General features: G+C 33.1%; 1 protein-coding gene across 1 annotated transcript in view; it reads right to left on the reverse strand.

Moving 5' to 3' along the window:
• The window catches only part of LOC107717225 (low-density lipoprotein receptor-related protein 1B-like), a gene marked incomplete at its 3' end in the record, with an annotated part of 268,070 nt that overhangs the window by 242,089 nt on the left and 15,366 nt on the right, over nucleotides 1-10,615 (reverse strand). Inside the window, exon 2 of the mRNA XM_016523907.1 lies at nucleotides 3,368-3,505. Coding sequence (XP_016379393.1) covers nucleotides 3,368-3,505 — 138 coding nt within the window. The remainder of the gene's footprint in view (nucleotides 1-3,367; nucleotides 3,506-10,615) is intronic.

A 10,615-nucleotide genomic window follows, 5' to 3' on the forward strand; every position in this document is an offset into this window, starting at 1 on the left:
ACTAAGTCTCCTGAGGTTAGAAAGAGCAACCACTGAGCAATAAAATATTCCTATAATGGAGTCTTGATAGAGACTGCAGCAAGACAATAAAGAGATATTCTATGTTTGACTCTTTTTTTCTCAAATATTTCTCATGTCTCATTTGTGTCTACTTCTATTTCTCCTAAGGAATTTTAGGAGAAACATCTGAAATGCTGTTGATACTAAAATGAGAGATATATGAGAATCTCATCTAAGTCTCCTGAGCTTAGGAAAAGCAACCACTGAGCAATACATTTTTCCTATGGGTACGCCTACTAATCTAGCATAACACTAACTTGTTAAAAAAAATTGATTAGCTAGAACAGGTTGTTATGATAACATGCTATGTTTCTGAACACATACTCAATGGGAATGTTAATGCTTAGCTATCTATGATTAGTCTTTTTTTAATTGTAGTGGAGTACTAGCGTGTGAGGCATTGTGATTTTGTACACAAAACTGTACGCTCTTCTGATGTGAGACAAACGAGAATAAATGTGACAGATCAAGAAAATCTTCGCCGTGAAATGTGCACGGCATCATGTTCTTTCCTGTGTGTATTTTCAGGGAAGTTAATTAAATGTGTGACTCTCGTTTTGTCTCAATTCTGTTATCTTCTGCACCGCTCTATGCCGTCTTTGTTAAGTTATTCATTTCACACATCTACACTCAGTCAGTCTGACACTGGCAGACACTGTCTGAATAATAATAAAAAAAGATATAAAGTCCTTATCAGGCCCCAATGATCTAAATAAAATCTGTGTGAGAAGGACCAAAACAGTGGGGAAACGTGAAGATAAGCGACCGTACTGAAACACACCTTCACACACACAGCCGAAATCTCTTTATTCTCTGTTCTTTAGTCTCTAGTGAATAGCCGTGGTCACCTGAAGGCAAGCTCCATTCCTCAATGACAAAACAAATCCCCACACAACCAAGAAAAATAGCCAAGAAAGAGTTTCAAAATAACACACAGTGATCCAAAGGCAGTGGTCCCAATGCTGCTCGCTATTTTTTTATTTTATTTTTTTCCCCGTCAGAACAAAATAAAAGAGAATCTAAAAACACTTCGTCAAGGTTAGTTAGGCACTTAAGTCGATGTCAAATACCTGCAAGACGTAGCAACCCACATTTCAATTGGGCTGAACACAGTAAAATACAACATGAAACGACATTTTTCACAATTCGACACAATTCATTAAACCGTCTGTAACGTGATATTTCTAAGTGAAAGTGTTATAGCTGTCAATTTTCTCTTGGATCTTCATTAAAGACTATCGCAAATAAAGTGATAGGGGAGCGCGGGGCACAAAGTAACGCGGGGTTAGTTGTAACACACGTGGTTTAAATATTTCCACACATGCTAGCATAACCAAATTTACATGAGGTCAATGCTAGTGTCACGCTATCTTTAACCCACAAGGCTAGTTTGTCTTAACTTTTCTGACCAAAATAAAAAAATTAAAAAAACACGAGTCTGGCTCATATGACCATTCTCATACAGATGTTTCTCTCTCACTTCTTCACTCTATCTGTCCCAGATTCATATACCTCCAGGAGTGAGAGTTGATATCTGCTCTGCGGACTGATAATGTAAATTATGAATGCTCAGTTATGACAGGTGTGCAGAGAGCAATCCGAAACCGGTCTGCGGTGGAACAAAGCGGCCCGAGTTTTCTCCTCAAAGGAGCATGTACTTCCATACCTCCATCTTCAAGATGCCTAATTTTATTTACTTTGAAACTGAACCAAGACTAAGATTGAAATGGAACATAAAATGTAAATGTGCAAGTTTCCCCACCGAGCAAGGTCTTCGGTTGCTTTAAAAAGCATGGCGTATGCATGCGAACACTTTACGAGTGGTTCAACTCAAGGTGAGGATGATGAATACCTCCATATGTTCATTTATTATGGCCATAACTAAATACACACATTCTCTAGACATGAACGATGTAGCTCATGCGTCTCAACAGTTAAACATGCTTGGCTGCAATACATCAACGTTTTAGACGTAAACTAGGCTGCGGTTTCTATATAAACCTCCTTTCTTGTTCCCTTTCACCACAATGTCACAAAATGCAATCCTCACTTCATCATGTGGAGAAACAGTAATTGCCTTTTAGCAGAAACCCATTATTACATTAAGCCGACTGTGCTTATCTTGCATGGAACTGACTTCAAACGACTGCAGATTTGTTGTGGGTTTAATTCTGTCAAACACTCTTAAAATGAGGAAATAATGGGCACTTTTTGGCGTTAAGATGGAAATTGCACTTTAAAGGTTAAAGTCTTGACCTGCAGCTACAGATGTCGATGGACCATTATGATGTTTTCAGCTGAATTCGAGACTGTTTACGTCAAGTCTGATGCACAACTACACATAAATAAAACACATATCAAAACTATTCAAGCCATGTCTTTAGCTAGTTTCATAATTTTCTAAATAAATAGATTCATCACATGAACAATTAAAGGGATCATCTTTTTATCTTTTAAGATAAAAAAGAGTTCACTGCACTATGAAAAGAAGAAGAAACCAAGCTGCAAACTTTACTTGTTTTCAGACAATTTCACATAAGAGCCTTAAAAGACACAGAAAAAATGGCCTATTTAATTAAAATGGTCAGAGAGAGGACGAAAAATGGTCATGAAAAAATAGTTTTTGGTGCAAAAAAATAATAAAATAAATAATAATCGGGGGGTTTTTTATTTTTGAAAGAAGTCTCTTATGCGCACCAAAGCTGCATTTATTTGATATAGTAAAAGCAGTAATATTGTTATTAAAATAACTATTTTTTTGCCTTTATTTAGATAGGACAGTGTAATGACATGAAGCGAAGTAGGAGAGAGATAGGGGGCGGGATCGGGAATAGTCCACGAGCCGGGATTCGAACTCGGGACGCCCATAGCGCAATGGCGCTGTATGTCGGTGCGATGCCCACAAGGCTATCGGCACCGACACTTTTTCTATTGTTACATATTTGAAAATATAATAAATTTTTGTGATGCAACCTGAATTTTCAGCCCATTACTCCAGTCTTCAGTGTCACATGATCCTTTAGAAATTATTCTAATATGCTGATTTGCTGCTCAACAAACATTTCTTGTTATTATCAATGCTGAAAACAGTAGTGCTGCTTAATATTTTTGTTGAAACCGTGATGCATTTTATTTTTTAGGATTTTTTTATGTATAGAAAGTTCAAAAGAACACCATTTATTGGAAATAGAAATAAAAGTAACTGTAATAAATGTATTTACTGTCACTTCTGAGCAATTTACTGCATCCTAGCAGAATTAACTTTTAACAATAGTGTATACAGTATATAAAACCATTGTGAACTCACCGCGGCAGTGCACACCCTCGTCATATCCATCCTCACAGTCTCGTACTCCATTGCAGAGTGTACTAAAATGAACACACCTGTGGGTACCGAGGCATTGGAGGTGATTGACGGGACATCTCACCTTTACCTGCCGCAAGCCTGGAGAAGAGAAGAACTTTTAATGAAACCTTGAAAAATTCAACTTCTTCAAACTACGTTAACATTTATGCATTTGGCAGACACTCACAAAAAGAGGAACAAAGCAGTTCATCAAAGAGCCAACAGTATTCGTAATACACAATGCCAAGATTATCAGACAGCTAGATTACGATGCAACACAGAAACTAGTTTTCAAATATGTTAAAACATTTATCACAAGTCCTGGAAAAAAGTTTTGATCATTCGCTATGATCAAACTTCCAGTAGATTATTGCAGCAACAGTTGTGGGCTTTAATATTGTGTGAGGCGGTAATGATGTGTGAAGGTAGTGTAACTTTTTGGAATAAAATTATGTCTTGCATTTGCTAACACAAGAAGTTTGCAGTCAATTAAGCTCACGGTCAGTTAAGTATGAATTTATAAATATAAAAAGAAATGGATTGTTTTTTAATACTGACTAATTTGGTAATGACACTACTCTCAATTTGTAACAAAGTTACTTTCAGATTCTATACTAGGCTGGTAGATCTGTGTTCCTGCCACGTCTCAAGTGCTTAATAAACAATTAAATGTTATAGAGGATTAAAAATCAGATTACTTTTTTAAAATGCTTGACATGACTGCATGATGACAGCAGAAAAATGGTCAAAAAAACGTTGGAGTAGGACTGAATTTTCACTTAGAAATTGCTAGTAAACTTCACAAATACCAAATAATGCAAGTAACACACTGAATTGACCCTTCCCTGGGAGTTTGACTGACAGGTGATCTGACCAATCATAACAGCGAATCTGCCATTCTGTCCGAGGTGTGTTCACGCTATATCGTAATTAACGTAATTACGAGATACCAACTTGAAAAAAGCATTCACGTCCTCGTAGAACTCGTAATTATAACTTGTGAACTGGGAGTTTTCTGAGAGCTACGGCTTGTACCACATGACCGCTGCACCTCACACGGAACCAGAGAAAAATGGCGGTGCTTCCAGTAGTAAAATGTAATTAAGCAGTTATGTCATAATATTTATGTTTTAAAATTTGTGTAATTGACTTTTGCCAATGTAGATGTCTTCATACAAAAGTAATGTGAACATAATGTGAACAGCACCGAGCTGAACATCATGTGATGTCTTCTTGGAATTGCGGTAATTATGACATGGCGTGAACGCAGCATAGATTACCGTCGGTGGACTTGAAATTGAAAATGTTGTATATTAACGTCTTTCCGTGGTTGAAACAAGATCATTTCTGATGTTCATTCATGTTTATTTCATCTATAACTCGATACAGCTCTGTCACGACACATTAAAGAGCCACAAAACGGTATTTATTTTTTGAATTTCTTAAAAATGACAAAATTAGAAAGCTAAGACTTTGTTTCATAGCAAAAGTAACCTGTTCTGTCTTGTCTGTCAACGTGTTGTCAGTGTCCTCTTTGCTCTGCGATGTATTTGTGTGAATGAGAATGTGTGGCGTAAGGGGGGGGTCTTTGCGAATGGTCAATTACACGTAAAAAAAAAACTTTGAGGTAGAAAAACTGAAATAGTACTTTCTTGTAAAACAAATAATTGTAAATAATAATTATCTGCAGTGTTGGGGGTAATGCATTACAAGTAACGCAAGTTACGTAATCCGGTTACTTTTCAAGTAACCCATTACTTTTTAAGATCATCGGTTATTGTTTTATTTGTGTGCAGGACATTTTAAAAATCTAAAGAACCTTCTTCCTTCCTTATAAAAAATAAAGGTTTCAAAAGGAAGTTTTCACAGCGATGCCATAGAAGAACCATTAAAGAACCTTTTGTGGAATGGAAAGGTTTCATGGATGTTAAAGGTTCTTCATGGAACCATCAATGCCAGTAAAGAACCTTTATTTTTAAGAGGACAGAAAAAAGAAGCAACCACATTAATAATACAATAAAATACAATTACAATTATGGTTGGGTATCGAGAACCGGTTCCATTTTAGAACCGGTTCCAAATTTCCAATAATCAGGTATTCGATAAGACGTGTGCATTTCGATTCCGCTTAACGATTCCCGCGTTCGCATTTTAATGTGATTTTAAACTATTTAAGTGCAGGAAGGGAAATAACTTGCACACTGTTTGCGTGCAGCGCACACATCTGGAGCGCGAGGACAGAGAACAGTGGTCCCGATGCAGGTTCCTGACCTGTGTCCATTCCCGAACTGTTCCGTGCATTTCCACAAAGGTTGTTCCGGGCCAGAACTGACTTCTCTTTCACATTTATCGACCAGTATGCACGAAATACGTCAGTATATCATCATAAACACAGCCGTTTTTTTGTCTTAAGTGAACGTAAACAGATGAGAAAGAAAACGCATGTGTAACAGTATTTTTAGATCTGTGTGTGTTCGGTGTTAAAGAGACAGCCGTCTAATAAACGTGTCCTGCCTATCATTAATGTTAATCAAAGAACAAAAGAAAATCATTAACTGACTGAATATCTTTCATAAATTTATTGAGGATTAATCAATGTTCTATTTATGAAAAAAAACTATAGTGTTTTTAAACTTTTGATTTCAATTTCTGTACCTGACATTTGTTCAGTTTTATTTATTTATGCTATTGCTAATAAATTTGTTTACTTGTCTTTAACAATTTAATGTTTGAAATTTATATTAGTCTTGTTGATTTTTTTTCTGTGGTATTTTTTTTATAAAACCATAGACATAAAACAGAATAAATATGTTTACATCTAAATATTTTACTTAAAATGTATTTAATGGATTTTTTTTATCTTATTGGAATCGGAATTAGGAACCGATAAGCAGAATCTGAACCGGAATCGATAAAATTCAAACGATACCCAACCCTAATTACAATACAATTTATACTGTTTTATTCAGTATTATGTACTCAAAACATTTTTTCAAAACTAGTATCAACAAAACCAAACCAAGATGGCATAAACGTACTCAAACAAAACAGATGAACAACACAAGTTTTTCTAAAACCCTCCACGTTCTTGTTTTCCCTCTCTACGCAGCATAAATACAAATAAAAGTTGTAAAACCGAGACTCACCCCCTTAACTCAATTCATTGGGGTGCTGTGTGTAAATGTGATGAGCAAAGCTATTTTAATATTCAACTCCCAGCTCAGTTCCTCCTAAATAAGTCTCTTAAGCATGCGAGAATTTAGCACGCCGCCAGCTGTCTCTTGTGAATCACCGATTGTGGATTGCTTGATTTCTGCGGTGTCACAGGGGAGCGGATATACCACTGCCAAAACGCCAATATTGATCTCCATCCAGATCCCCGAACGTCTCGGCCTACAGTACGTCTGCCTCCTTAACTTTTAATTTCCTTGTAAACGATCACCCGAGTGGGTTTATTCAAGAGGTTTTTGGAGAAAGGAAGTGTATACACAGGTTTCCCCCCAAGGCTTTTCCCAGCGGACCTCTGCTCCACTTTCATAATCCCGGTAAAAAGAGAATATGTAATTCAACAAATAGGAGAATTGTTTAAAAATATCCTCTCAGTGTCTCTCGCGCTTCCTCTCAGGGCCTCCGGATCTCCAGAGAGGTTCAAAAGTATCTAGGCAGCAGAAGTCAAGATGGAACCTGGAAGATATTGAGGGTGATGTAACCTCATTAATGCAGCATTTACTATTGTTTTAGTCTCTCTTTGATGGCTTCAACCAAGGCCGCCCTCCAGCACAACAGCGTATAAGAAGGGGGTCTTGCTTAATGACTAATTATGAAGAAATTCTTTTGAAACCAACAGCATAGAGGCACAGACGTTCCGAAAATGTCAAAAATAAGTGTTTTTGTTTTTATATTACATGCATACCTGCTACAGTTGGGGTCCTCAAGTGGTACACTAACTAACTGATTAACTAACTAAAGTTATATATGTTTAGTTAAAAATATCAAACTCAATTAAAAATGTTTTTAATAGTTATATATAATGAAATAAATAAATGTTAAGTTATATGTGTTGTTTTTAAATTTCATAAAACAAAATCTTCAATTAAAAATAAATAAATTGAACAAATATACATGATGAAATAAACTATATAATGCATAATTAACTATAATGTATACTATACTTTAAACAGTTATAATTTAGTTTAAATATGTATGTATATGTATATATATATATATATATGTGTGTGTGTGTGTGTGTGTGTGTGTGTGTGTATTATATATATATATATATATATATATATAAAATAACAGCATTAGAGTAAAGAGAGACTTCTTTCAAGGCTCTTTCATCCATACAAACCGCACAATTTTCAATTTCTGCTTGTGTTTGTTGTTTTGAAAATGGATTACACACTAATGTCGTGTGATTAACGGGATGCATATTAAGAGAACGGCAAGTTGGAAAACCACAGATGGTCGTTCACAGACGAGAGATGACAAACTGATCAAAGGAACCACGGTGGTGCGTTTGTTGACGTGCAATGAGAAAAGTCAGAATTTAGTTCATGCAGCTGCACATACTGTACAAGCAAAAGTGTATCCCGACTGTATGCAGAGACATTGAATATTCCCTATAAAAACCTCATATTTATTTAAATGAGCTCGGTAATTGCCAAACTGTCAGGAATAATGAGCAAGGGGCATTTATTTGCCAAAAATACTGACAGGAAAAATAACTTTAAAATAACATGTTTATATGTTACCACAAGATATTTCGCCGAAGGCAACTGACCTCCGCTGTGATTTCCTCTAATCTCATAAAAGCCTTGTCAGGACTATTTATTCCTGTATACACTGAATTTTAAAGATATATCATTGCCTACTATTTAAAAAAAAGATAATTATGCAGCCTGTCATACGTACAAAAGCTTTCTCATCTCTTTATCCTCTCAGAATCGGTGCATTCGAAGACTGTACCGTGTAAAAAACCGGCAACAATTCCTTTAATTAACGCTTCATCTTTTATCCCAGGCTCAGTATTTCTCATCCAGCATTATTTATTAGTGTGCTTCCCATTTTTACTGAAGCATTTTGAAAACCCATTCATTTTATAATAGAAACGTGAAGTGTGATTGTTTTTGCGTTGAAATCTCAAAATGACATGCAACTTGGCAGAAAGTGTAAAACTCTTTTAAAGAAAGATTGTTTATATGAATATGCAGCTTAATAATGCACTTTTGATTAGTTTGTGGTCTTTGTGACGATGTTAAATCTGAATTTGTCCTTCAAAACCCCCTCAATCATACTCATATTCAAACAATTCAAACTTGTTAATCAGATCTCTTTATCTGTGAGTGAATAAAGCCTAAAATAAGTTTGAGAAATATGCCAGTTTACATATTTACTTGATGTTTATATAGGTTATGAGATGTATGAGGGCATAGGATAGGAAATGTAAATGCTGAAAAATATATGTAAATAATGATATACAATGAAATAGATGTTTTTTTAATATATATATTTAAAAATAAATTACAAAAAAAATGTTTTTGTAAATTATTTTTGTAAATTATTTTATATAATTAAATACATTTGAAAAGTTTTACATGTTGTTTTTAAAATAAATATATTATAAACAAATAATGAGTTTGCTAGAGAGAGAGAAAAAGATAGATGGATATTTTTTTATAAAATATTTTAAAAATGTAAAAGTATGTTAGATAAATTATTATATATAACACAATGAATACTTTGTATGAAGTTGTGTGTTTTTTAAATGAATAAAAGTATATGATAAACAAATAGTGTTTGTTACAGAGAGAGATCAATGATTGTTTTTTTTTTTTTATAAAATATTAAACAGTTTTAAAAATATGTTATATAAATTATATTTATTATATATAATGATATAAATACATTTTAAAGGTTGTAAATTTATTCATTTAAAATAACAAGTATATAATAAACAAACAAGTTTATTATAGAGAGAGATACACATGCATAAATGGATTATTTTTATAAACTATAATTTTTTTTTAAATAAATTCTCATAATAATAAAACATACATTTAAAATGTTTGTTTGTGTGTGTGTATTATTTTTAATTATAACTATTTAAAAATAACAAATAATTTATAAAAATGTTTTATAAATTATCATTCATTGAAAAAAAATACATTATAAACGTTATATTAGTTGTTTTTTAATAATCCATTTAAAATAAATAAATAACAAATATATAATTAAAATAAATAATGTCTTCTATATATATATATATGTTAATGTTGGATGTGGGTTGACAGTAAAATGACAGATACAGTTTATGTGAGTGAGTGATACTCAGTTGTTTTATACTGGATGTCAAGAGTTGACCCAAATGTACCAAAAATAAATAAATAAATATATATACATGGATAAAAAAAAAAGAGCGAGCACTTTTTAGTAGATTGCAAACTACTTGAGGCTATTGGTTTTTAAGCATTTGGGCGAATGAAAGAACATGTGTTCTCTTTGAACTCTTGAGAGGAGAGCAGACCACACTCACTTATATGTGAGCAAGTGCATTTACAGTCAGTATATGGATTTATTATTACTATATATATATATATATATATATATATAAAATGAGCTCTTACTGAGTTCTGAGTTCTTTCTAACAGTTATTTAAATTTTATTTATTTATTTATTTCCTTTTATTAAAATCGATAGAGCATTTTTATCCCCTAAAGCTAGAGTTCTTTGGGTGTTATTTAACACTTATTTAAATCACTGTTTGTTTGTTTGTTTGTCTGTCTGTTTAACTTTTACTGATAGTTTTTACTTTTATAAAAGTCTAAAGTTATTTTGTAATATTGTAGTTATTGTAGTAATAATGTAGTAATTACTGTTTATTTATTTGTTTGTTTGTTCAAAATATGTCAATGTTTTATTTAAAGGATATTTTAACTTTTTAAAAAAGAAGCTTATTTTATTTATTTATTTATTTAGTTCAAATTATTTGAATGCTTTAATTAAAGGATATTTCATTAAAAATCTACTTTTTATTTATTTATTTATTTGTTTGTTTATACACTTTAAGATTTTTCCCTGCTACACTTAGGTAAATATCTTTGAATATGGTTTTGTATGTATTTCTATCTATCTATCTATCTATCTATCTATCTATCGTTCTAAAGTTCTATCGTTCTATCTATCTAAATGCACTGCAATATATATATA

The sequence above is a fragment of the Sinocyclocheilus rhinocerous genome, unplaced genomic scaffold (genome assembly GCF_001515625.1).
Source record: "Sinocyclocheilus rhinocerous isolate Xijiao unplaced genomic scaffold, SAMN03320098_v1.1 scaffold4043, whole genome shotgun sequence".
NCBI lineage: Eukaryota > Metazoa > Chordata > Actinopteri > Cypriniformes > Cyprinidae > Sinocyclocheilus > Sinocyclocheilus rhinocerous.